Here is a 25,574-nt window from a genome sequence, read left to right as displayed (position 1 = left end):
TTTTTTTAGAATATGTGCCTTCGACTAATAATTCCTGAATTTTCTACTTGCTTCGGAAGGATCATTTTTCATTCTGCTCAGTAAAAATGGAAAGGAAGCCACGTAAGGCGGTTTCTGAAGTGCCAGCTCTCTGTCTGTCCGTCCGGCCGTCCCCACGTGTAGCCTTGCCCCCATGGCCCCAAACCTGTGGCACCGAGGACGCTGGCCCGAGCCTCCCCCCTTCCCTCTGGGGCCTCGGAGGGGATCCTCCCTGAGCCAGCCTGGAGGCTGGGCTCTGCCTCAGAGGCCGTTTGCCTTCTCCCCCAGCTTTGCTGTGCAAAACGCTGATAAAGGAGCCCTTGTTTGGCCGGGAGCTGCGGCGGCGCTGGGACAGCTCTGCCTGGCAGCGCTGCTCCTGATCTTTACCCCAGACAGCGAGGGGCCAGCGGGCCCAGCACCCAGCAGCAACTCGTGCCTCGCCTTGCGCAACTGCGGCTGGGCGTCGCGGCGTGATGCGAGCGTGTGGCAGGGCCCCGTGGGGCTGGGGGCAGCTCCTGAGTGGTAAATAGGAGCCCCCCAGCCTCCTCCCGACCCCCCCTTCATGTGGGGGACCCCAGGGCTCGTCCCACTCTGCTCCCCCCATGTCACACAAGGACAGGGCTTGGCACCGCAGCCCCATCCCCAGCTACGTGTGGGATTTCACCATGTCCTGACGGGGCTGGGCTTTGTTTTGCATTTATTGTGTCTGGGTGGATCTTGCGCCACTGAACTGGGCACTTTGGTATTGGGGTCACTGGGCTGCTGCTGCACGCCCAGACTCTTGCCTCGAGCCTGGCGCAGCTCCTTCTTGTTTTAGCAGAGAAATCCTTCTCCTTTTGGGAGCTGCCCCGTGGTTTGTGGTGCAGCAGGATTCCACCCAGGTGCAGGCAGCGGGACAGATCCCCACAGGGGCTCCCCACAGCCACGCTCCTCCCTGCTTTGGCTTTTCTTGTGTGAGCCCCTCGGGGCTCCTGCTGACCCGGGCTTTGTGTGTAATTAATTCCCCTGTCAGCACTAATGAGGATTATCCCTGCTGGGCTCTGGTGAGCTGCCGCAGGAGTTGCATAAGGTTTTAGTCCCCAGAGGTGCAGGGGAGCAGCGCAGCAGCTCCATCCCCACCGCCACGCAGACAGACACGCACACAACCACTCATTTCTAATACATTTATTGCAAGGGGACATCAGGTGCTGCTTTGTGCCTACAGGAAAGGGCTGCCCAGCACAGGCCACTGGCCCTGTGAAGCCTTCTTCCAGCAGGTGCACGCCAAATCTTCAGGTCTGCCTCACCAGCAAGCTGGCTTGAAGACAGACCGTCATTCGTGCTGGGTGAGAAGAGTCCCCAGGGAGCAGGAGGGTCAGTGCTGGGCACATGAGACAGTGCAGGTGAGATGAGCAGGTCTAGAGGTAGGCGGGCAGGTCCTTCTCGATGACCTGTAAGAAAGAAGGGAGCATCACAGCGAGAGCATCATTACCCCGAGAACATGCCAGAAGCCCCCCGTGCCCTGCCTGGAACCCGTGGGCCAGGTGCCTGCTTTCCCTGATGCCATGGGGCAGAGCCCAAACACCGACCGTGCGGGCAGCACTTACGTAGGGATCCTCCATTGGGCTGTATCTCTTCACCACTTGGCCCTCCCGGTTGATGAGGAACTGCGGAAGCAAAGCAGCACCCACAGGGGTGAGTCCAGCCCTAAACCAGGCACTGCAGCCATGAGGGATGGCAGAGCAGCCAGGCAGCGGGGATCTGTGCCCTTGGGGCACTCCCACCCCCACATCCCAGGGCAGGGCCAGGACACAAGGGCCCTGCTCCCTGCAGCACTCCGAGCGCTCCTCACCACCCCCACGGGTAAGGATGTGACCCCCGCATGTTCCAGGAAAAGGCAGCGCAATCCTACCTTAGTGAAGTTCCACTTTATGGCGCTAGGAGAGAAAAAACAGGGGTGAGACACAAAAACCTTCCCCGCTGCAGCCAGCCCTCCCCCCCGCCATGGGGCCGGCCGCTTTCCGCAGCCCCCTCCCCGCACTCACTTGCCCAGGGTGCCTCTTCCCTTGGGCTGCTCCTTCATCCACTTCCACAGGGGGTGGGCATCGTCCCCGTTGACATCGATCTTGCTGAACATGTCGAACTTCACTCCGTAGTTCTCAGCAAATGCCTTAATCTGTGCGTTGTCCCCGGGCTCCTGAGGAAGCAAAACAAACAGTGAAGCCCTCGGTGGAGCGGGCGACTCCCCCGGGCACAAATCCTCGCGGCCCCAAGGCCAGGAGGACACCGCGACCCCTCCCGCGCCCGGCGCCCCCACGTACCTGCTTCCCGAACTGGTTGCAGGGAAAGCCCAGGATGCGTAAACCCCTCTCAGCGTAGCGGGCGTGCAGGTCGACCAGCTGAGTGTAGTTCACGGCGGTTTTCCCTCATTTGGAGGCTACGTTGGTGATGATGCACACGGAGCCCCTGGGGGACGACCGAGAGGCGTGGGACGGGGGGAGGCTCACGGGGGGGGGGGGGGGGGGGGGGGCGCCCCCGGGGGGGGGGGGCCCCCGGCGGGAAGGCTGCCCCAGGGGTGTTGAGGCCGCCCGGGGGGAGGCCGCCGTACCTGTACTTCTCCAGGGCCACATCGTTGCCGTCGATGTCCCGGGCGTGGAAGTCGTAGATGGCCTTGGCCGAGCGCCAGTCGTCCGCCTGGGCGCACTGCGGGGCCGCGGCACGCGTCAGCCGCCGCCCCCGGCCCCGACCGGTCCCGTTGGGTCCCGTTGGGTCCCGCTGGGTCCCGCTGGGCCCGGCGCCCCCCGCCAGGCCCGGCCCGGGCCCCCCCCCCCCCCCACTCGGTCCCGTCCCCTCCCCCCTCACCATGCTCCTTCCCGCTCCCGCCGCCGCCGCCGCCGCCCCGCGCCGCAGCGCCCGGCCCCAGCCCCAGCCCCAGCCCATGGCGCCCCGCCCCTCCCCGCCCTCCGCCGCCTCTCCCCGCTCTCCGCCGCCTCTCCGCCACTCAGCGCCGGGCCAGCCTCGTGACGGACAGCGGGACTGACCAATAGAACACCGGGGGAGGTGAGGGGGGGGGGTCTCGAGCGGGCGGACTACAACTCCCAGCACCCCCCGCGGCCGAGGCCCCCGCCGCGGGCAGCCCCGCCTGGTGCGCGGGGGCAGCCCGGGGGCCTCGGCGGCGCCATGGACGACGAGGAGGAGACGTACCGGCTGTGGAAGATCCGCAAAACCATCATGCAGGTGGGGCCGGGGCCGGGCCGGGCGGCCGGGGCCGGGCCGGGCCGCGCTCCCCCGCCTCACCCCGCCGCCGTCCCCGCAGCTGTGCCACGACCGCGGCTACCTGGTGACGCAGGACGAGCTGGACCAGACGCTGGAGGAGTTCAAGGCGCAGTTCGGCGACAAGCCCAGCGAGGGCCGCCCGCGCCGCACCGACCTCACGGTGCTGGTGGCGCACAACGACGACCCCACGGACCAGATGTTCGTCTTCTTCCCCGGTGAGCCGCGGGGCCGGGCGGGGGGCGGGGGAGTTCCTAACCCTGACCCTGACCCTGACCCTGACCCTAACCCTAACCCCAACCCCGTGGCCGGCCTCGTCCGCAGAGGAGCCCAAGGTCGGCATCAAGACGATCAAGATGTACTGCCAGCGCATGCAGGAGGAGAACATCACCAGGGCGCTGATTGTGGTGCAGCAGGGCATGACGCCCTCGGCCAAGCAGGTACCAAGGCGGCGCCCCCGGCGGCTCGGCTATCGCAAGCTGGGGGTGCTTTGCTTCTGGTTTTTGGCATCGCTTTAGCTTAACAAAAACCTCACGTGTGAACCCAGGTAAAATCTTTCGTGCAAGGCTGTTGTACCTCACCGCAGGCTCTTGGGGTGTTTAAACAGAGCAGCCGGTTCTGGTTGCAGAACAAATGGCAGACCATGAGTAGCCGAGGGGTTGGTGAGAGAAACAGAGACACCAGGAGCTCTGTTTGCTCTCTGCGCATGTAACTGCCTGTGTAAGCACAAGGACAGCGATACCACGCTCGCAGTTGGCTGGTCCGAACACAGGTGGGGTTGTCCTAGAGCAGGGCTGTGGCCTGATGTGCTGCTTCTTCCTCCTCAGTCGCTGGTGGATATGGCTCCCAAGTACATCCTGGAGCAGTTCCTGCAGCAGGAGCTTTTGATCAACATCACGGAACACGAGGTGAGCAGTGCTGGGCAGCGGAGCACGAGTGGGATGGTCAGTCTCATGCTGAGCTGCAGCTCAGGCTGCTCTGAGACCCTCCGTTGGAAGGCCGGGCTCTGTAGTTCTCCTCCCTGCACGTTGCTTGTCCTGCCGCTGTGAGGAGACGGCTGCTTTCTCAGAATTTCTGGTCTTGTAATCTCTCTCTTCTGTTGTTTACAGTTGGTCCCAGAGCATGTCGTCATGACAAAAGAAGAAGTAACCGAGCTGCTGGCCAGATAGTATCCTTTGTTTGTTCCTTCCCTTCCTGTCTGGGTGTGACACGTGCTTGCTTTGGGCCGCAAATGAAAACATCTGACCGTGGCAGTTTATTGCTTGCTTCTGGTAGCTGTGCCTGGCCTCAGAACAAAGGGGCACCTGGGCCACGTGCCTGTTGTGCAGGTGGAGCTTCTCCTTGACTCTGTGCAGTAAGCTGAGGGAGAACCAGCTCCCGAGGATACAGGCTGGGGATCCTGTGGCCCGGTACTTCGGGATAAAGCGAGGTCAGGTAAGAAACAGCGTGGTAGCAGGCCGCAGTGCCCTGTAGGCAGGGCAGGGGGCTGCGCTAGCACGGTACTCCAGAACTCTAGAGACAAGAAGGGTCTCTCGCTCAAATGTAAAAGCTGTCACGGGCTAGTCTGGGGTGTGTAAGCCCAGCAGGCTTCTGGCCAGCAGATAGCGCTGGGGACAGTCCGGGCTGCCTGTGGAACCAGCTGCCAGCAGCTGTGACACCGGCCCCAAGCTCTGCCACCCCCTGTCTGCTGTGCCCCAGCTGCAGGGAGGGAGCTCAGCACCGGCTGTCCCAGTGAGTGGCTGACGAGTGCTGCGGCTTTGTGTCCCTTGGGTGTGAGTGCACGCGCGTGTCAGGCAGGGGAAACTTGCCAGCAGCTTCCCTCCCTCACGAGTTCCTTCTGCTGGCTTTCCAGGTAGTGAAGATCATAAGACCCAGTGAGACCGCGGGCCGCTACATCACCTACAGGCTGGTGCAGTGATGTGGAGCTCTCAAGGTAAGGTGGAGCACCCGGCCCTGAGTGCTCTGCTCGGGGAGGTGTGAGCTGATCCACAGCTCAAGTCCTGTTTCTTCCAGGTGTGGAAGCGTCCTGTGACTGCTCTGATCTTCCCACCCCTGGCAATTTACAAATGCTCTGAAGCGTCTGCCTTTTCACAGATGCAGTTGGTTTTTTTGGCCCAGATCCTTGTTTTCCAGCATAGATTTTGCTCTAACTCCTCGTCCTTCGTTAAGGACTCATGCCATGAAAAGTAACTTGAAGCAACTGAAGTATGCAGGGAGGAAGTGAGTGGAAAGAGGCCTTTGCTTTCCTATTATGTTTTATAGGATCTTATTTTTAATAAAGGTTTGTACTCTTCCTGCTGTTCGCTGTTATTGTGTTTCTCTGTCTCTTCCTGTATCAAAGCCTTACGGCCTTCGCAAGTTCCTGTCTTTTTCATTCTGTCTGGGATATATTGCTGCTAGTGCGCTGGTGGGCCCCTCGTGGCTGAGCCAAGAGCTCACCCTGCAGAGCTCTGATCTGTCTGGCTGTCGCGTGCAGCTTTGACACGGCGGTTCAGACTGACCTTGTTGTGATCTGTTCGAGCCTCTGACCCGTGTTTTGAGACTGTGGTATTCAGATATTGCAAAGGAGAGTTGCTTATCCCCACCCCAGTTACTTTGATTTTTAATTTGTTCCAGGTCTCCTGAGGGTTTTTAAACTTCATTGGACTTGCTGGAACTACTTTTAGTACTTCATTACAGTGCTTAGGTCCCTGCAGCCGTGGGCCTATGAACCTGGAAGACTTTGATCTCCAGGACAGACACGGGTTGGAACACATGAATTTTATTTCTGGAAGCAGGTCAACCTGAACACAGCAGAACACAAAAGGTAGTTTCATACAGCAGTGTAGGCATGTCACAACAAACACTTTTCCCACACTAAATTTATATACAAACAGAAGGGTGCCTGTTACCTTGTGAAGCTCAAGCATAGCTTTTGTCCCTTCCCTCACTCACACTCACCCGTCATCCATCCTCGCACACACACGTGGTACCGCCCGTGGTAGCAGTTCTGATAGCAAGAAATTTCCCTTGCTACCATGAAAATGACCTGCTGGAAAAATCCAGCCGTCTTGTTGAAGAGCTATGCAGCAGATCGTCTCACAAATAGCTCTAGCTCTTCTTTTGGCTCAGTTACAAACCTTTTAGCTGTAAAATTTAACTTTGGTTTTGTGTACCTTGTCCCTACTGTGCTGAGATGCTTTTCCAATTAGTCTAGGAGAGCTCTGGCAATTGGAAAGCCCAGGCTCTTTCTACTGTGTTGGAGATTGATCCTCTTAAGGGATCAAATGTCTGGTCGATCGCCCAATTCTGCAGTAATGAGGTGTGCATAACCCTTCCAAACACCGATCAGCGTTATCTTCAGCTGGGACACCACTCCGCTTGGCTTCCTTGGCTGGAAATGTGTCTGCCTTCCCCTCGCTGTCCCGTTCGTGTGGATGCTCTCGAGACCTGCAGAGGTGAGGCCTGACAGGTGAGTAGGCAGCGCAAGAGCTGATTTGGAACCCAGCACTTCACGGAGGAAGGGTCTGGCTGATTATTGGAGAACTGCTTTGGATTTGTGCAATTTCTTAGGAACCGTGGACTGAGAGTTGTCTCGTGTGTGACTTGCGTGTGCCAGCCCCAGTGCATCTGTGCCTGGCAGGGAGCTCTTGAGCTCTGCTGATCTCGGGCCCTCCCAGGGCAGGGGTCTGGCGGCACTTGGCAGTGACAGCAGGAGCACAGTCCAGGTCCAGGTACAAGCAGGGCAGGAGAAGGAAGCAGCTTTTGGCTCTTTCTAAGCTTAAAATCTACTTGTTTTTCTAGGCTTCAGTGCAGAAAAGTCTCGTAGCTTTAAAAAAGGATACTTTGGCTGGTCTTGTTTAACCCTCTAAGTTCTGTTGCCAGCAGAGGTAGCAGATTCATGTTGAAGGGTTATCTTTTTTTTTTTTTTTTTTTTTAAAAAAAAAAAAAGCCTCTTATAATGGCAGGGGCTTTAAGTTGGTTCAGGCAATGGCAATCCTGTGGGGAAGCATCTGCCCCTTGGTGACCTGCAGCAGCTTTTTGTTGCTGCCACAGCTGAGGTTTTGGAGACTGAATGTCTATCAGAAAAAAACCCTGAGATCGCACAACGTGCAGCTGGGAAAGCCAGTCCCCTGAGCAGCCTGTGGGTTGCTCTGTGCATGGCTCCTGCAAAGTAGAAGAATGCCCATAAATACAAAGCAGCAATGCAAACCTTGCCAGCAGAGCCAGGAAGGGCATGCTGCTATTTCAGTCCTGCGTTGCGTGGAAGTGCTGAGGCAGTAAATGCGTAGCTGGGTTGCGGATGCCTGGCACAGCCGCTTGTAAACAACGCCTGTACCTCAGCAAGCAGCGCGGCCCCGATGCCTGCTCTGCATGGGGTGCCACAGGGGGCTTTCAGCAGGATCCGTGGAGCCCCGTGCTCCTTGGCCACATTGTCCCTGCTGCAAGCAGTGCCAGGAGGCATCCGGTCCGGCCGCCGGCTCCAGGCCTTGCTGCTGCACCCACAATACTTGGGGCCATGGAGCCCTTCACCCCCTGCTCCTTGGGGAGCTCTGTTCTGCATCTCCTGCCAGCAGCCTCTTCTCCTCCTGAGCCGCTGCCAGCAGGGAGGATGAGCTCAGCTGGAGCCTTGTGTCTCTGTTTCCGCAGAAGAGCCGTAGGATTAAGGACCAGTGGCAAAACTTAAGCCTGTGGAGCGGTGCGGCGAAGGCCGGGGTTCTTCCCCGGTCTGAAAGAAGCGAAAGGTCCCCGTGCTTCAGCTCCGTTCGAAGAAATGGGCATCATGGACAGAGGCTGGACCCGGCAGGGGCTCTGCCCCGTGGCTCCCAGCAGCTGAAGCGAAGCGGCCGCATTTTCCCCGCTGGGAGCCGGGGAGGGCTCAGGGGGTTTGTGTGAAAGCTTCAGTCAGGAGGCGGCAGCGACTTGCCTGCAGCTGGCACACCAAACCCTCCCAAGTGAACCAGTGGCCATGCGCTCTCCCTCCCACCCCTCTGCCCCCCAGCTTCGCACACTGCGGGCTGACCCATGGCGGCTGCGGACCTTCGCCCCATGCCCTCCCTGGTGCCCGCGTTTCCCTGCCCGGAGCTCAGGAGGGCCGGGGCCGCCACTCACGGCTGGGCCGGGGGCTGGCAGCTGACAGCCGGGGCAGCGGCAGGCGTCGAGGTGTGGCTGGGCTGGGTTGTGTTGCAGTCTGCCTGGGCAGGCCCGAGGCCGCTCTCGGGGTATTCCTCGAGGTCGCTCTGCTCCTCTCCCGGGGGGCTCTGGCAGCGCGGTGCGGAGCCCTCTGTGTCCGACTGTCCCGTGCTGCAGGTCCGGCTGCGCTGCCCCTCGCTCCCGTCGTCACAGTACTGAGCTTCGTCTGTGCTCGTCTCGCTTTCCTGCTTCGTTAGCTGCCTTCTGGGGCCACCGCCTGCCGGAGGCTCCCCGTTGTCCTCCAGCTCCGAGTCGGAGTCGACCGAGCGGTCGCCGGACCCTGAGGGACACGGAGCCGTGTGTCACCCCCAACACCAGGGCTCAGCAAACCCACGGCGTTCAGGGCAGGGGACGGGCTTGGTGTGACTGTCACTAGTGGCACCGGGCTCTGCCCTCCCATGGAGACGGATTTGGGCATTCTGGGTGGAGTTTTTTCACTTGGGATCCACTTGAGTGGATGGCGTGGTTACCTCCTGGTCCTCCCTGTTTCCTTGACCCCTTTGCTAAGGTGAATTCAGTGAAAAAAATGTGAGGGCGAAGGTCCCCGTGGCCGAGGGCCCTGTCAGCAGCTACTGGCAACAAGAGGGGGCTGTAGCCATCGGGTGCAGGCTTCTGGATGTGCTCAAGCATGGAGCTGGCATCTTGGGAGGGCAAAGACCCCTGGAGCCCTTCAGACCCCCCCCCAGAGCCCCGTTCCCCCCTGAGGAGAAGCCACTGAGTGCCCTTCGCTTACCCCCGAAGGAGTCAGTGCTGTAATCCAAGCTCTCCTTCTCCAAAGGCAGCGCTACGTAGGGCATGGTGCCGTGCGGAGCTGCGGGCTGCGAGCCTGTGTCGTCCTGGGGGAGAGGGACAGTGGTGAGGGTACGAGGAGGAGAATGAGGCCTTCATCTTTTTCCAGAGATCTCACCAAAATAACTTCTTGTCCTCACATAAAGGCAGGTAGGCTCCATCCTCCCACCCCCTGCCTGACTCAGCTCTTTAGGGACAGAACATCACAAGTGGAGTGGGGATACATGCAGGGACATGACGAAGCACGGTAAGTTTCATCACAGAGCCAACTGCGTTGGCCAGCCCTGCACCGTGGTGTGCACTGCACCAGCAGGGAGGGTGAAGGTCTCTGGCACACGGCAGAGCATGAGCAGCGCTGTGCCCGTCTGGTGGCAGAGCTGCAGGAGGGTCTCGCCCTGCCTCAACCCCAGACGTGTGGTCTGGAGCCGGGCAGGGGGACGCTTCGTCCCCAGGCACGAGACGTGTGCTCGCCTGGGCTCCCTTTCCTTTCCCTCGTGCCCTGCTGGGCTTTGGGCATGAGGCTGGGCGATCTTGGCTTCCCCGATCTCCAGCTCTGTCCTCCCACCCCTCCTCAGTTGCTATCATTTTCTCTCTGCCTACAGGGAGAAGCTGCTGTGATTTAGCTGGTGAATTAAAAGCTTAGCGGCTGCTTTGTGCAAAGGCACAGCTTCCAAAAGGGAGCAATCAAAGCAGCAGCAAAACCTTCTCACGGGAAGGTGTCAGGAAGGTATCCAGGTCTCCTTCCCTGTGTGGGCAAGTCCTCAGGAAGCCATCGGGCTGTGAGCACAAGCAGGCCGCCTCCATAGGCCCCCTACGCCTGCTCCCTTCCCCTGGACTCGTACCGGGCTGGGGCTGCTGGCCGTCTCCTCCTTGGTGTCTGCGGCGTACTTGCTGGAGTCGGCCAGCAGCGGGGCCTCCTTGTTCTCGAAGATGGTCGAATAGAAGATGATGAGCGCCTCGATGATGCGAGCTTGGTGGGGGTAGTCAACCAGCGAGGACAAGGAAATGGTGGCTTCCGTGGGCCTCGGGCGCATCAGTGTTGGCCCAAAGATGATGCCCAGGTTGCTCGAGGTCATCTTGTTGTCCTGTTCCACCTCCACGATCCTGGGAGGAGGGAGAGGAGCTCGTGAGAGCGAGCCAGGCACGTCCTTCCTTTCCCTTCCCCTTCCCACCATGGGGAGAAAAGGGGGGTGCCTGGCCCTGGCCCGGCCCTTCTCACCTCCTCAGGTGCTGCAGGAGGTACTGGAGCGTGGCCATGTTCTCCCAGGGAAGCTCCTTCAGCAGCTCCTTCAGCTTCAGCACCAGGGTCACCACCACCTTGTCCGTGTCGGCTCCTCTGTCCACCAGCTCGGGCCCCCCCTTCTCGCTCCTGCCTTTGGCCCCGCTGCTGCCCTGCAGGCTCTCCTTGGCCAGGCCCATCAGCTCGTTGTACATGCGGAAGGGCATGATGGGCTCGGGCAGCTGCAACAACAGGGGGAGACCTGAGAGCCTCCAGCAGCGGGATTTCTCTTTTTTTCCCCTCTCGAAAAGCCCTGGCTCGGGGAGGGCCGAGCAGTTTCCCAATAGATAAGAGGTTGTTAGAGAGGCCGGAATGAATTGTTCCCCGGGAGGAGAAGAGATGCAATCAGCACAGCCTGCAGCACAGGCGGGGCTGTGGTTAGGTGGAACGTCTTGCTTTGTACAAAGCACCCGAGGCAGCACGTTAACCAGGTGGTGGTTTAGCGGCACTGGTGATGTTTTCAGGGTGGCTTAAACAGATGTCTGCCGGGGGTGGATTGCCTTCGCTGCAGAGCAGCTTCCCTCCGGCTCAGCACCCTTACAGAGTGACTTAAATGGATTTCTCCGCAATGTACTGAGAGATGGGATTGTGGTTCAGTGCTCGTTTCTTCCTCTCTTTGCACTCTGCTTTCTCTTCTCCGGAGAAACTGCAGAGGCGACTCAGAGCCTGTCTCTCCCTGCCTCTGGGCGGGGAACCCCGGGACAAGCCTTGAGCTGAGCACCGGGCAGGGCTCCTGTGCTGGCACGGGGGGGAGCCGAGCTCTGGCACGGTGCCGCCAGCCCTCCGGAAACGCAGCACGGAGCGTTAAGTGGCAAGGCTGCAGCAAGAGAGAAGCTGCTTCCTCCCCTGCTGCCTTGTGGTGGCCCCTTTGAGGATGTGGCTCTCGCAGTTTGCGCCGAGCTCTGCGTACTGCCGATGTCGGGAGGGCAGAGCCCGGGGCTGGCCGCGGGCAGAGCCGCTGGGGAGAAGTGAGCTCGTCCCCGGCCCTGCTGTGCGGGGCGACCTTTGCTGGGTCGCTTCCCTTTCGCCTGCCCAGTTCCCCAATTGCACAGGGGAGGGAGGGTTTTGTACTTCTGTGTGTCGTATTTCTGTGGGCAGGCATCTCGCTGCACCACGAGGGGCTGCGCACGGATGGCGTGCGGCTCGGCCGAGGGCAGGAGCCTGGAGCTCAGAGGAGAGGCAGCAGGAGCGCTGTTTGGGGGCAGCCTTCTCCCCCCTATGCTCCACATGTGTACACACCTCCATCCCGACCCCTTCCCAGCCAGGAGGGGCCTCTCGCCCCCGCGCCGTCACACAGCGGGCAGTTATTAAGCCCAGTTTGTGGCGGGATCACCCCAGCTCAGTGAAGCCAGGCTTGGTTTTGGAGAGTCGGTTCCTCCGGGCACCTCACCTGCCTCAGGTAGAGCTTCAAGACATTGCTTATGTCATGAGGGGAGGCCTGGGACAGCTCCACCAGCTCCTTCCCGTTCTCAAATGCCTGGCAAAGCTTCTCCACACGGGTCTTTACGCCGTTCACGCGGTAGATGCCCTGTCAGAGACAGAAAAGTGGAGCTGAAGTGAGGCGAGATGTTTCTCTTCAACTTCGCATGAGACAGTGAGCTCCTTGCTCCCATCCTGTCCTTTTCGGGCTGGAAATCCCTCTCAGGAGGTCTGGGAGAGCCTGTCCCAGCTCGGGCATTACTGGCGTTCCCCTTCTGTATGAGAGGGAGGCACAAGAAGCGGGTTCCCATGGCAGGGTTTGTAACGGGCCAGGTTTATAATGGGACTTCCTGGCCTCCTGCCTGCTGGTAGCCTGGAACATCTGAGCCTTGAGCCTTCGTACCAAGAGAGAAGTTCACTTTGAGAGGAGGCAGCTGAGCCAACGTGGCTGAAGGACAGGGAAGAGGGGTGAGTCACCTTGGTTTTCAGCGCCCGCTTCTCAATCTCGGAAATGCACTTCTTGACGATGAAGGGGATGCCGTCTGAGCTGCTCTGAGAAGTCTTCATGAAGTCCTGCCCAAAGAGTTGCAGCTTCCCTTGGAGCTTCTTGTGCCCGCACTGGATGGCCAAGGTTTCCAGGCACTTCTTGTGGCAGGCCAGGTAGCACTGGAAAACAGAGGGACATGGTCTGAGCTGGGACAGCGTCAGGGAGTGGAAAGGAGCCGCCGAGAGCCAGACGCGGCCAGGGGCTGAGCAGGCTGCAGGCAGAAATGCCTTCCTTGGAGACACCGCGGGGCTGCCCCAGCGGGACCGACCCCAACAGCACAAACCAGTCCCAGCACTGAGAAAGAGCAGCAGGGAATTGCCTTCCCGGGCACAGGCAGGAGCAGCACAAAGGCAATTCTGCCCCAGAGTTCAAGCTGGTGGCTCCGCTTCCATGGAACTTAGACCTGCTGCCTGTGGTTACCCCCCCCAGTCTGCGTGTCTGAGCTCCGGGCTGGGTTTGAAGCAGATCTGTCAACACCCGCATGAAGTTACCCCACACGTCTGCTGCAGGACACGTGGCTCATGTCTGAGGACAGACAGTCACAGGACTGTGCACGTCCAGCTGAGGTCACCCGGCTCCTGGGACATGTCCTCCACCCGTCCAGCCCCCCAAGGTCCCTTCCCACTTCTCCCAGCCTTACCTCCTCGCATTCTGCTCCCTGGAAGTAAACGTAGCTGTTGCACTCCCGACACTTGGAAGGGGTCCGGAGCTTCCTCAGCCGGTGGGTCTGGGCAGCCTTGGATAAGCCGACGTTTCGGAAGGGTCCTGTCGGAACAGTCATCTCGGGGGTGATTCCGTTGATGCCTACAAGCAGAACAGGAGGAACACATCCACGTCCTGGCTCCTGCGGAGGCGATGGTCAGCAGGGCTGGAGCAGGAGGGTCGCTGTCGTGGGGCCCTCACCCCCCGGGGGCACTCATCCTTTGCCAACGTTACAACCAACCCGCACTGAGGTCCCAGCTCCTGTTCCTTTGCTTTGAGCAGCGCTCATCCCTTGGTAAAGGAAACGCTATCGTCTTCCTCATGGGGTTACCACCATTTTACCTCTCCTCCTGGCAAGTGCTCAGTTTACCTCCAGAACTACTGAATTTTGGGAAAATCAACCTGCACTGTTACGGTGTGTGGGTGCGGGGCCACGCGCCCAGCAGAAGCACCGGTTCACCTCCCGCTGTCACCTACTCTGCTCAAAGGAGGTGGCGATCTCGTCCTTCTCCTCCAGCTCTTCACTGGAGGACATGGTGCCGTTGGAAGACAGCCGCTGGAGTTTATGGCTGAATTCACCTGCCAAAACAAAACCCCCAAGCCAGTCAGACCGCTGGCAAAGCCGCTTCTCGTCGGAGTGCACTCTTAGCGTGTGGCCGAGTCCCATGGCAAGAAGTGCTGTGCCTTGTGCTCCTGGGTAGGTCTCAAGGGAAAACGAGGAACCCAGGGCGAGCAGGGGCAGCGCGTCCCCTCGGAGCACCTTGCAGAGGGGAGGCTGCAGGGATGCAGCAGGGCAGTGGCTCAGGGTCCCACATCCCGTCCTGTTAGCGGCTGGGGTCAGTGGTTGATGGCTGTGCAGTCTTATTTTAAGGCAGGTTTAAAAAATAATGATAAGGTGGGGAGGAACAGATGCCACCTAACTCTGATGCTCTGTTTTTACACTATCAGAAGGGTGAAGGCTGCGTGCCCTGGACTGTGTGCTGCGTACCTGTGTTTGAATCCAGACCGCTGTCAGCTTCAGAAATGGAGGTTGGCCAGGATTTATGGACCTGGTGTCCCCTCCCACCTGCAGAAGAAAACACATACTCCATTTGAGATTGCTTGCTGTGTTCAGGAGTACCATGGGAGGACAGCCTAGACTCTGGGAGATGCTTAAATTGCTGATGGGAGCTGCTCGGTTTCCTATTTAGGGGCTGGTGAAGAGGCTCACACCACCCTCAGGAGCACACTCAGCAAGGCAAAGAAGAGATGGGAAGACGGAACGTAGTCCGGCAGGGAACACGAGACAGCAAAAGAAAAGAAAAAGAACCAGAAAAGAGCCCAGATCAAAATAGATCTGCTCATGTGTCCTTGTCCTTCAGGAAACTGATCTTGCAAGGCTTCCCTCTCCAGCCTGTCCTGCTGCTGCCAGCCCTTGGAGTCCCCCCGAGCAGGAGGAAGGGCACAAGGGACACAGGGGCTCCCCTGCCACAGGCTCACCTCTCCGCTCGGCCGCTGCCGCCGTGCTCTGTTGCTCCTTGGCTCCTGCCCCCTCTTCCGAGGGGGCCCCGTCCTTGGGCAGCCCGGCCCCGTCGGGGCTGCTGCTCGTGGAGAAGTTGTTGGCATTGAAGCTGCCTTTCCGCGTCCGGATAAAGGGGGACCTGGTGGTCAGGAAGAAGGAGAAAAGGGGATGTCCAAGTGGCTGCAAGGGAGAGGGATGCGTGACAGTCTCAGAAGGGCGACGATTTCCCTCCCTGCCTGCCTACCAGGCGTTGTGTGACACGTAAGGCTCAAAGTCATATTGGATGTCGGGTTCGTCTCCTCGCTGCAGCTGCTTGACGTGGGAGGCGTATTGCTGCCCGGGGTCGTAGAGCTTGCTGCTCTCGCACAGCGTCTGGAAGTAGACGGGCAGCGGAGCTGTCTGCATGTGCATGATCTGGTAGAAGGCGATTGTGGCCTAAAAAATAACGCAGAAAAAAACAGGTATGAACTTGGTGAGATGATACGCAAGGGAGAGAGAGAGAGACAAGGTGCCCCCGGAGCGGTGCTGGGTCTACAGCCCCCTGCCCTACTCACCAGCTTGATGACCTGGTCGCTCTGCTTGATCAGCTCGTGGATCTGCCGCAAGGAGTTCACCTTGGTGTCCTCCAGCTCCTGCTTCTGGGTGTTGGCGTCTGCGATGCAGGTCCGATAGGTGGCCATCGCCTCTTCTGCCTGGGAGATGGGACAGCAGGAGATGAAACCGCTCGTAGATAAGGAGGGTGAGGAGAGCTGCTTAAAAGGGGGCTGGGGGGAGCTCGATGCAGCCCACGTCGTTCTGGGCTGCTCCTAGGACAGCAAGGCATGAGATGCTCCTGGCAAGGCGCTCGGCCGCCGCCCGGAGCTGTTGTGTTCCTACCTTGTTCTTGGCCTCCTCCTCCAGCCGCCTCTTCTTGTCCAGGGCTTTGGTGGTGATGCCGCTGGTGGTGCTCTGCTGCTCTTCCTCCGCTTTCGCTGCCATGTACTTGGCCTTGTCGTGCTCCTCGCTGCGCTGCATGTATATCTGCTTGGCCTTGCGCAGGTTGACCTCCGCATCTTGCTGCCAAGGAAGGAGCGACCCCGGGTGAGGACTGAGCTGTGCAAGCAGATCGTTGCCTCCCGCAGCCTCCCCCAGCTGCCCAGAGATTTGTGTGCGTGGCCACAGCCTGAGCTCGTGTCCGACACCAACGAGCTCCACTTGTGGAAGACGCATGGAAGGAGAGGACTTGCAGCCCTAAGGCACTGCGGGGTGGAGGATCTTTAATGTTCCTTCCAACCCAGCCGTGCTGTGATGCTGTGATTATGAGCAGTGGTTAATAATAAAGGAAGAGCTTCTACAGCGAAACATGCAGGGATCTGGCTGCCCAAAGCTCTCTTCCATCCCTTGCTCCGTAAGAGCAGAGGGGTTACACAGCACAGCAGTGTCTCCTCCAGCTCCTGCATCGCAGGGAGACCTCTGGGTCCCCTTGTGGCACCCCCCAGGCCTGGGAAGAGGCTCCCTGGCACAAAGCAGCCACACTCAGGACGGGTAAGGAGTCCCAGATCCTCGCGGACTCGTCTCACGGGGATACCTTGGACCTGGGGAGCACAAACCCAGCCTGGGCTGCGCGCCTTCGCTCCTCACCAGTTTCCGCTGTGCCCGGTGCCACTGCTCCTTGATCTCCTTCCTCCGCTTCTCGTGCTCGAGGCGTCTCACTGTCAGTGGCTGAATCAGGAGGGAGAAACAAACAGCGCGGCTGGCTGAGCTAAACGCTGTGCTTCCCCTGGCGAAAGGCTCTGCAAGGGGCCGCCTCCTGCAGGGGTGCTGATCATCCCGGATAGCACCTCTGGGCTCGGTTACAGGGAGGATTTGTGTCGTGGGTGGAAAACTGCAGCCTGGGAAGTGTCAGGTCCAGTTCCTAAGCAAGAGCCACCCCCTGTGTGGCAGGGCGCAGTGGGACATCGCCTCTCCCCGGCGGGCAACCCCAGAGAGCGGCTGTCCCCGGGAGCTCAGCGAGGCTTGGTCTGTGCAGACAGGGGATGCTCAGTCACAGAGGGGCCTCAGCAGAGGTGGAGGACAACAAGGAGGTGCCCTTGGGTTTTGCTGAACCTGGGGAGTTTCTCCTAGACCTGGAACCTGACCCCTGGGAGGAGCAGGCGACTAAGAGCTGCGCTGCCTCATCCCCACCTGGAGGAAGGTCTGGTGCTGCAGGGTGTTGACAGTCTGCAGAACCGACGTCCCGTACTCCATATCCTGCTCCAGGGCCAGCAAGTAGATGGACAGGAAAGGCATGCTTGTCTGAGAAAGGAGAAAACGCACGGCCCTGAGCCTCAGCACCGCAGCACGAAGCAAAGAGACACGTCCCCTGCTGTGGCGTCTGGAGGAAGAGCAGCGAGCGGCTCAAAAAAGCCCTGGGCCGGGCTGAGACAGCGTGGTACAGGCTGCCGAGACACTGCTTGGAGGGAGGCTGGGGGAGGCCTGAACGTGGACTTACCTCTTGAGTGATGGTTTGCTTGCAGCTGTTTGCCATCTTCTGAAGCCCTTTGGCAAACTCCATTTCTGGAAGGAAAAGGTTGGAAGTGAAAAGAGATGGAACACAAGGGTTTCCCTGCTGACTGGGGCCCTTTTCAAGCATCAATCAAGAGCTCCAGGAATGAAGTTCTTTTTGTCCTCGCAGTGTCTGCAGCCTCGTGCGTGTGACCTTAGAGGACAGGGACCTGTCCTGATGCTGCCCCGGGGCGCTGATCCCCGCTGTGACGATCCCACCCGCCACCCGTCCCGTCTCACCCAGCGTGGTCCGTTTCTCCAGGTACCCGATGAGGTCCTTCATGTACTTGGAGATGTTTTTGGCGTACTGGAGGGCAGCATCCACGCCTCCCTCGCAGCGCTGCAGCATGACGTCCACTTCTTCCGCAGCCGGACGGACTGTGACGTGGGGACGAGAGGAAGGGGAGCGACACTGACCCATGCTGCTGCTGCTCACGAGTTTCCAGGACCACCACAACAGCCAGGAAAACCCCAGCGCTCGAGCAGAGCCACCTCGCTCGTGCCTGCAGGGTTTCCTGACCCATTGCCTGCCCCAGCCTTCTCAAGCTTTCAGTGCAAACTCCTCCCTGCTGCGCCCGCCGCTATCTGTGCCGGCATCACACCGACACGTGCAGGCAACGTGTCCTGCAGGCAACGCTGCCACCAGCAGCAGCTTCTCAGCTGTGCCTTCAGAGGCTGCTCAGCCCAGGAAATGCCTTCCTGAGACGACCCGGGCTGCCAGCACCCAGTTGTGCTTCAAAGCCCTTTTCATGCCCATAATGAGGTTTTTCACGTTCCGCTCGCTGCCAGGAAGAGCAGCTGGGCCGCGTGCTCCTGCCGTGCTGGTGATGACAGTGGCTATGTGAGGTTAGAGCAGGCGGGGAGCGAGCCTGCGCCCTGCCAGCACCATCTCCGGGAACAGCACTGCCAGAAACGTGAGCCCCAGCCCTGTGTAGGATGCGGCCAGGCTCCAGCACGGTGTCTGCCTTGCCCTTCCGACTGCTTTGGTGCAGCCGAGGGGCCGCGGGTGGCTGAGAACCGCGGTGGCGATGGGAGGACGCCCGGTCCTGCCGGCTGCTCTGCTCAGCCGGGCGCCCCAGCACCCCGAACCTGCCACCGCGCTCCCGCTGCCGCTCACCTGTGTCATAGCTCTCCGTGCCCGCAGGCATGACGACTCCTCCAGAGATCCCGCTGTAGAGGCTCTCCATAGACTTGAGAAATGGGGAGAGAAAAGGAATTCATCAGGTAAGAGGAAGGGGAGTAGTCAGAGGGGCAGCGGATGGAGGGGAGGCAGCAACCCTAAGCTGCTGGAGCTGTTCTGCTGCTGCTTGAAGTCTGCAGCGTGCAGCCTGCGGCCCTACAGGAAGGCCACGAGCTGCTGGGAACGTCCCTGGAGAAATGCGGTGCTGCGTGCGTGCCCGGGGACGAGCTGGATCCCCCCGCCAGGGGCTGTGCTCCCCCAGCTGGGGCTGAGACCCCGGCACATGGAGACCCACGCACAGGGAGCAGCACCACTCACCTGGTTCTGGTCGCTGGGTGGGATGGAGAGGATGGTGCTGCTGTCCACCTCCCCCATGAGGAACTCGGACACACTGTGACAGGAGGAACGCAACTGGGGTCAGCAATAGGAAGGACGAGCAGTGACCCCATTCGTGTCTGGGGACAGGCTGGACCGAGGCAGGGGGAGCTGTGGTGTTTGCCGGGGTCTTGGAGGTGCAGGTGGAGGAGGAGAGCGTGGGGCAGGGGCTGCAGCTGGCTTTGGGGTCCTGCCTGGGTGGCAGCAGGAGCGGGTACCCGTGCACACACGCCATAAATCTGTGCTCCCAGCAGGGTCCCACTGGTCCCCAGCAGCCACGTGGGGGCTGTGAGTGTGCAAGGGGATGGGGAGAGGGCTGGGCTCTGGCAGGGGGCGGTGGGCTCTGGGGGGTCCTGCTCTGCGGGACCCCTGGCCCAAAACCCTTACGTGCTGCTGAAGGACACCGCGATGGTCTCCACGGCCTTCTCGAACTCCCGCTTGTCCGTCTCATTGTTGGATTCGTAATGGAAGCCTGGACATGGGGGAAAGGCAGGAGCCCTGTCACCATCACCACCAGCGCCCGTCCCAGTCCCAGGTGGGGGAGGACTGGCAGCATCCTGCCCACGGGGCCGGGGGCTCGCTGCTCCTGGAGACCCTGGGATCAGTCTCCAACCTAAGAAAGGCACCGCGTGTGGGGGTGCTCCGAGAAGCAAACAGCCCGCAGCTGGGGAGGGCCGGGGGTATCTGGGTGCGGGGCAGGCTGGGGGAGCAGCGGGGGCTCAGGGCCATCCCCACGGGGCAGGGACGCTGTGCGGCGCTCCGTGCCGCTGCTTCCCCGCTGCTCGCTGCTCTCGGGCTGGGTTTCCCTGCCAGCATCGCTTGGCTCGTGTTTTATTTACTCCATCACCCAGGGCTACCAAAAACGCCCTGTTGACCGTGAACCTGCCTGGCCGCCAGTGTCGCCTGCCTCCAGAGCCCCCTGCCCCCACAGCCCCCTGCCCCACGGTGCGGAGGCTTCCTCCTACACAGGCGAAAGGGGAACCCTGGCAGCACCAGCTCTGCCCACGCTCTGCAGGCGCCGGGGCTCAGGGCCGCTCGTGGTGCCTCCGCTGCTGGGTGGGCACCCGGCCCTGGGCCTGCCCCATCCCAGCCCCGCAGCCCTCGGTGCTGGACCCCGCTCCGCCTCGGGGCCCCGCGGCCCCAGCTGGGGGCAGAGCCCGTGGCAGAGCTCCTTCCAGCCGCGACGAGGCTTCCTGCCCCTCGTGGTTACCGCCCGGTGTCCAGGAAGCGCAGCCGTGACGCAGCGCGGCCGCAGCTCTGCCTGCGGTTAGCGCAGCCGCCCCCCGCCCCGCCGCGGCTCCAACTGCTCTGCCCCAGCCAAGCTTGGGGTGCCGCAGATCCCCCCCCCCCCACGATCAGGGGGTGCTGCAAGGGGCGGCACAGGACGGGAGCCGGGCGTTTCAGTGCATTTCCTACAGCCACGCTTGGAAAGCCCCAGGCAGGGACCTGGGCTCTCATTTTTGGCACCGCATCGCCCTTAAAACACAAACGCTGAGACCAGGCGGCCCTGCCCTGGGTGGGGGGCACGGGGCAGGAGTGGACCCCACTGTGGGGCAGGCAGGAGGGTGCCGCAGGCCAGGTGTGGGGCTGGGTGCTGGCTGTCGATGCCTTCGCCCTCTGCCTCATCCGTGGGGCAGCTCTGCTTGGGGCAGCCCCCAGATGGGCTCCCCACCCCCCCCATCCCCACACAGGGCAGGAGGGAAGGGGACGGGGCCCGCAGCCCCCTCGGCTCACCCTTCACTTTGGAGATGAGCGTCCCCGCCGCCGTCAGGGTCTCCAGGGTGTTGAGCAGCGGGTACTTGTTGATGACCTGGCGCAGGACGCGCAGGGCTTCGCCCAGGCACTCGTGGGCCTGCGGCCGCTGGGACTCCTTGGGGTCTGCAAGAGAGGGGGGGGGTGTTGAAGCGCTGCCCCCCTGCTGCTCCCCAGCCCTGGTGCCCCTCACCCATCCCCTGCCAGCCCCGTTGCAGGCAGGGCCACCGGCACCGTGCACCCCATCCCCTGCCTTCGGGGACCCCAGGATGGGCACCGCCACCTCCCGCTCCCGTCCCCCCACCCAGGTCAGCGCCGGGCCCGGGGCAGCCCTGCCTTTTAGGCATTTATTCCTCAGCAGTAAATTTTTCCCTTGAAAGTGTTTTGGGAATTTCCTCCTCATTTCCGCCCCTTCCTTCCCACCGGCCGCCAGCCGGGAGGGACGCAGCAGGTCCGCCCCGCTGCCGTGCCCCGTGTCCAGCCTGGCCAGCCACATCCCGTGGGGTCCGGCCCCAGGACTGCAGCCCCTCGGGGGGCTCCAGCTGCCCACCTGGGACTGGGGGGGGCAGGATCCAGCCCTGGGGGCTTGGGGTAGGGTGCAGACAGCCAGTTAAGGCAGTGATGAGCATCCCATAAGGACGCATTAAGGATGCGCTGGAGGAGGGCAGCCTGGCACTCGCTGCCCAGCTGGGCAAACCCTCCCCATCCCTGCACCAGCTCAGCAAGGAGTTTCCTCTGCTTCTCCTCAAAATCACGGCTGCATCCCAAAATCATGGCCACATCCCCACGCTGTGCCCCTGAGGATGTCCCCATGCACCAGCCCTGGCCTCTCCCCCTGTGCTGCCCTGGGGACGGTGCCGTCCCAGCGGTGCCAGCGGGACAGCTCGGCCGGGAGCGAACTGGGAGCAGCGGTGACCGCTGACGCCGAGGGGGACTGGCGATGGGATGGCCGCAGGTCAGCTCGGGGCCATCTCTTCCCCGCCCCGCAGTGCCTACGTCTTTGCAGGACCTGGAGGCATCGCCCCTGCGCTGCCACCCTGCCACCCCCGGGCTGTGCAGAGCCCCGGGTGCATTTCGCACCAGCCCAGCTGCGGATCCGGCTGCTGGGGCCAGGCCGTGCCACGTTTTCCATGACAAGTGGGGATGCGTCAACATACTGCAAAGTCAGTGCCGAAAACAGGGCACCATGTGATCCCCCGGCAGCCCCACCTCGCAGCGGGGAAGACCAGATCGCTGCTGCTTCCTCTGCCTCCTGGGAGCCGGGACGCCCACAGCCCCCGGCCCCGCATCCCACCCGGCCCTGCGCCCACTCCAGGGCATCGTCCCCATCCCGACGGCTGCCCCAGTGAGGCAGGGCCGGGGGTCCGGGGCCATGCCCGGTTCCCCCACAGGGTCTGGGGGCCCTGGCAGGCAGCTGGCACCGCTGCTGTGTAAACAGGAAAGCGGGCGGATGAAAATAGCTCGCAGGCAGGAAGCCGCGTTATCCTGGCTCCGAGCTCCCGGCAGCCACCCGCCACTGGCTGCCCACTGGCTCTGCGCGGCCCCTGGGGTCCCGGCCCCCTCCCGGCCAGGGCAGAGACCCCCACCCATGGATCTGGCTCTGCCCCTGGGCTCGGGGTGCTCCTGGACCTGCCCCCACCGGATCCCTCGTCCCCGGTGCCCCGCAGCCCCGTGCCATGGGGCGACGCAGAGCCGTGTGGCTGTGCAGGAGGTGGTGGCGTGGGGGGGTCTGCGGTGCCCCAGCCTCGCTGCCCGCAGCCTGCCCCCCCCCCCCACCCCGGCACCCACCGTCTCGCAGCACCACGTCCCGCAGGTTCTCCAGGGCATCCGCGAAGCGCGCCACGTCCGTCAGCAGCTGGGAGATGTCCTCCACGTCGATGAAGGGGCCCTCCCCGCCCTCCATGGGGCTGTAGGACATGGGGGTCTTGTGGCCCTTGGGCATGGCCCGGGGGGCCCCGGCGGTGAGGGGGAAGCCGGCGGCGCTGGCATGGCGGCTGAGGCTGGTGGGGCGCTTGAGGGTGCCCACGGCGCTGGGGCTGCTGCTGAGCTTGGAGCTGGCGGGGGGCAGATCCCCCAGGCTGGAGCCGGGCGCCTCCAGACAATCCTTCCGGGACAGGTCCTGCGGGAGCACGGCCCAGTGTCAGCCCCGGGGGGGGGGGGACGGGACACGGCTGGGACCCCAGCTTGGGGAGGGATGGGTCAGCTCCCCCAGCCCCACCAGCACGGAGGGATGGGGTGCTGGCCGGGGGGCTGGTGCTGGCAGGGCTGGAGGGGCTGGGCTGCACCTCCCCGGCCCTGTGAGAGCCCCCGGCACCGCTGATGGTCCTGGAGGGGGGGGGGGGACGGGCATCACAGGCAGCCCCGGGGCTGGCATTGCCTTAACCCCCCCCCGGGCTCCCTGCAGGTTAACCGCCCGGTACGGGCGTTCCACCAACAACCATCGGCTCTGAAGCCAGCAGCCAGCTTGCCCCCCCACCCCACTCGCCCCATGTCCCCCCACTGTCCCCTGGGGGCTGGGGTCTGTTGTTTCCAGGCCTGTCCCCAGGGGCACACGACGACTGCGTGGGTGACGCTGCCCTGTCCCCACCAGCACCCACAAGGCAGGAGGTCCCTGTCCCCGGGGAGGGCCCTGACGCAGCCAAACGACAGCAGGATCCGGCCCCACGCATCCCTTCCTCTTTTTGAGCCCGGCCCGGCCCCAGGTCTGGCACGTCCCTTGTCCCTTGCCCTGCCAGGGATGGGGACGGGGAAGGTGCCACCTCCGATGCCACTGACGGAGACGTTGCAGAAATGTGGCGGTCAGAGGGAGCCCCCATTTCGGGGGGGGTGAAACTGTGGGAGGGACAACCTGACACCAGCACCCCCCCATCCGCCCTGGGGCTGGGCATAGAGGGAGCCCCGCGCCCCCCGGGGCCCTCACTGCCTGGGGAGGGGTCCCACGGCTGTCCTCGCCCCCCCCGCCCCCAAGAACCCCCCCGGCTGTGACACCAGTGCGCTGGGTCCCAGCATCCCCGGCCGGGCGCTGCCGCTCGGGGCCCGGAAGCCGGGTTTGGTACGGACGGGGCGGACGCGGCGAGCGCCTTCCTACCGGGACCGGCCGCGGAGCACGAGGCTGCTGCAGACCTCGGCCACGCCGGGCGCTCTGCCCTCAGCGGGGCCGCTGCAGCCCCTTCCCCGTGCCCCCGGCCCCGAGAGCGCCGTCCCCCCCACCGTCCCCGTACCGTCAGCCGCACGCCGGGCGTGCGGGGCAGCGAGTCCAGGGAGCCCTTGGGCGAGCTGCCTTTACCCGTCCTGCGGAGCCCGGCCGCGTAGGGGCTGTAGCTGTGCTTCCCAGCCGCCCGGCCGAGCATCCCTGCGTCCGGCCGGCCCCGGCGCCCGCAGGCTGCGCCCACCCATAGGCCCCTCTCTGGGGGGTGAGCGGCAGCAGGGGAACGGGGTGGGCGTGGGGACGGGCCCCCCTCGCTAAGGAGCCGCGGGCGGGCTCCGGGGGCCCGCTGGCCTCGTCTCACTGGCCCCGAGAGGCATGTCCCGCGGGCTGGGGCGCAGCGCAGGCGCGGGGCGGGCAGTGCCACGGGCGCGGAGGAACCCCGGCCCCCCCGCCCCCCCGGGGGGGGGGGGGGCTTCCCCCCCCCCCCCCCCCCCCCAGCGCCGTTGGGCTGCTGCTGAGTAAATAAATACACGGCAGGGCCAAGGCGCTGCCCAAGCCCCACGTCCCCCCACTCCTGCTGCTGCCCCCCCGGGCAGTCCAGGGGTCCCTCTGCCCACACAGACCCAGGGTCACAGCCACCACCGCCGGGCCCCCCCAGCTCTCTGCCGCTGCACCCCAGCCCCTCTCGCCCACCCTCCCCACGTCAGGCCCTTTGGCTGTTGCTCCATCCCCTTCGTCGGGGCAAAATCCCCCCGGGCGCAGTGGGTCCTTCCTCAGCTCCCTCCTCCTCCTCCTCACATCCCTCTGGCCGTACCACCCCTCTGTCCCTGTGGCCCCCGGCGCTCACCGGCAGGGTCTGCGGGATGGGGCTCCCCGCCCGGCTCTTCTTGGAGATGGAGGGGGTCTTCATCAGCTCGCGCTTCTTCCGGGAGAACATCGCTGCCCGGGGGGGCACCTCGGGGTGCCTCGCTGCCAGCCCCGCTGCTACCCCGCCGGCCACATTCGCTGGAGCCAACTGTCAGGACGGCGCGTGTGACGCCGCCTTATTTCCTCATCGGCTCTGCAGGCGAACCTGAAACAGGAAAAAGCCAAATGTGCAACGAGGGCGCGAGGCAGGGAGGAAGGGGGATCCTGGCCACCTCCTCGGTGCCGCCTGGGGCTCGGCGTCTGTGCTGCCGGGGGGATCTCCGAGGGGTTTTGCTGTGCTGCACCCCACGATGGTGCAGAGGGGCCCAGGAAGGGCAGAGCCCCCCGAGACCGGGGCCGTGGGGCGTTGGGGCCGTGGGGCAGTCGGGTGCCGCTGCACAGGGCTGGGGGCACTGGGGCGAGCAGGAGGCTCCGGGCACCCACCCGTGGGATGCTCCTGGCTTGGCGTCCCCAGCCCAGCCCAGCCCGGCTCCAGCTGCCCCCCGGGACCCCCGCCCCAGCCCCCCAGCCCCCCTGGCCTGCGTGCGCCCCCCGCCGTGTTCCCCCCCCCCCCAACGGCACAACCCATCCGTGAGGCCGCTCGCTCACCTTCCGCGGGGCAAGCAGGGGATCGGTGGGCGGCGGGCAGGGCGCGGGGCGGGGGTCCCGGCCGGCCCGGACTGTTTTCCGGCCCGGTGCCCGTCGGGCTGCTCTGGGACGGCTCCCGGGCCCCGCACACCGGGCTCCGGGCGGCTCGGCGGGGGCTCGGGATGCCGGAGCCCCCCCAGGACCCCCGTGCGGGGCGGGCCGGGGGCCGGGGCCGCCTCTGCTGTGCCATCTGCCGGCGGCGGCGCGGGGAGCGCCCCGAGACGGGACGGGACGGGACGGGACCGGGCGGCGGCCACCGGGGGTCGGGGGCCTGGGGATGTGTGTGTGTGTGGGGAGGGGCGCGTGGCCGTGGGTACGCGCGGGTCCGCGCCCGTGGCTCGGCGGCGCGCCCCGGGGTGTGCA

General features: G+C 63.2%; 3 protein-coding genes across 4 annotated transcripts; 1 reads left to right on the top strand and 2 right to left on the bottom strand.

Annotated features, from left to right (window-relative positions):
• Nucleotides 1-1,167: 1,167 nt before the first annotated feature.
• GPX4 (glutathione peroxidase 4) lies at nt 1,168-2,937 on the bottom strand. Its single transcript, XM_035348094.1, has 7 exons — nt 2,860-2,937; nt 2,606-2,700; nt 2,319-2,463; nt 2,043-2,194; nt 1,910-1,934; nt 1,605-1,664; nt 1,168-1,448 (listed from the first exon to the last, which is right to left on the bottom strand). The coding sequence occupies exons 1-7, from the start codon at nt 2,935-2,937 to the stop codon at nt 1,416-1,418; spliced, it is 588 nt and encodes a 195-aa protein (XP_035203985.1). The 3' UTR covers nt 1,168-1,415.
• Nucleotides 2,938-3,110: 173 nt separating this feature from the next.
• On the top strand, nt 3,111-5,576 carry POLR2E (RNA polymerase II, I and III subunit E). Its single transcript, XM_035348093.1, has 8 exons — nt 3,111-3,234; nt 3,314-3,488; nt 3,595-3,710; nt 4,098-4,178; nt 4,380-4,438; nt 4,626-4,704; nt 5,123-5,203; nt 5,284-5,576. The coding sequence occupies exons 1-7, from the start codon at nt 3,178-3,180 to the stop codon at nt 5,186-5,188; spliced, it is 633 nt and encodes a 210-aa protein (XP_035203984.1). The 5' UTR covers nt 3,111-3,177; the 3' UTR covers nt 5,189-5,203; nt 5,284-5,576.
• A 439-nt stretch (nt 5,577-6,015) lies between these two features.
• Nucleotides 6,016-24,742, bottom strand: ARHGAP45 (Rho GTPase activating protein 45). 2 transcript variants are annotated; one of them, XM_035348090.1, is made up of 24 exons: nt 24,505-24,742; nt 22,298-22,628; nt 20,492-20,635; nt 19,145-19,229; nt 18,701-18,773; nt 18,320-18,392; nt 17,443-17,580; nt 17,150-17,214; nt 16,843-16,953; nt 16,300-16,380; nt 15,556-15,735; nt 15,234-15,371; nt 14,924-15,114; nt 14,658-14,818; nt 14,167-14,244; nt 13,656-13,757; nt 13,117-13,280; nt 12,407-12,595; nt 11,901-12,038; nt 10,451-10,692; nt 10,074-10,335; nt 9,176-9,278; nt 8,416-8,722; nt 6,016-8,385 (listed from the first exon to the last, which is right to left on the bottom strand). In XM_035348090.1, the coding sequence occupies exons 1-24, from the start codon at nt 24,592-24,594 to the stop codon at nt 8,358-8,360; spliced, it is 3,474 nt and encodes a 1,157-aa protein (XP_035203981.1). In that variant the 5' UTR covers nt 24,595-24,742; the 3' UTR covers nt 6,016-8,357. The 2 variants fall into 2 exon arrangements, with proteins under 2 accessions (XP_035203981.1, XP_035203980.1); XM_035348089.1 differs by lacking the exon at nt 24,505-24,742 and adding an exon at nt 23,731-24,212.
• Between the last annotated feature and the right edge of the window lie 832 nt (nt 24,743-25,574).

The sequence above is a fragment of the Oxyura jamaicensis genome, chromosome 28 (genome assembly GCF_011077185.1).
Source record: "Oxyura jamaicensis isolate SHBP4307 breed ruddy duck chromosome 28, BPBGC_Ojam_1.0, whole genome shotgun sequence".
In the NCBI taxonomy this organism is placed as follows: Eukaryota; Metazoa; Chordata; class Aves; order Anseriformes; family Anatidae; genus Oxyura; species Oxyura jamaicensis.
The sequence above is the reverse complement of the archived record's forward strand: the minus strand, read 5'-3'. Positions and strand labels throughout refer to the sequence as shown.

What these genes read in the sequence shown, in the direction of transcription:
- ARHGAP45 (XM_035348089.1), bottom strand. Translation starts at nt 23,859, where the DNA reads ATGCTCGGCCGGGCGGCTGGGAAGCACAGCTACAGCCCCTACGCGGCC. An exon ending in AGGAGGAGGCCAAGAACAAG is followed by an intron (nt 15,372 to 15,555) that starts GTAGGAACACAA and finishes CCCATCTCCCAG; the next exon opens with GCAGAAGAGGCGATGGCCAC. An exon ending in CAGCACTGACTCCTTCGGGG is followed by an intron (nt 8,723 to 9,175) that starts GTAAGCGAAGGG and finishes CGTGTCCCTCAG; the next exon opens with GGTCCGGCGACCGCTCGGTC.
- POLR2E (XM_035348093.1), top strand. Translation starts at nt 3,178, where the DNA reads ATGGACGACGAGGAGGAGACGTACCGGCTGTGGAAGATCCGCAAAACC. An exon ending in GATGTTCGTCTTCTTCCCCG is followed by an intron (nt 3,489 to 3,594) that starts GTGAGCCGCGGG and finishes CCTCGTCCGCAG; the next exon opens with AGGAGCCCAAGGTCGGCATC. An exon ending in TCGGGATAAAGCGAGGTCAG is followed by an intron (nt 4,705 to 5,122) that starts GTAAGAAACAGC and finishes CTGGCTTTCCAG; the next exon opens with GTAGTGAAGATCATAAGACC.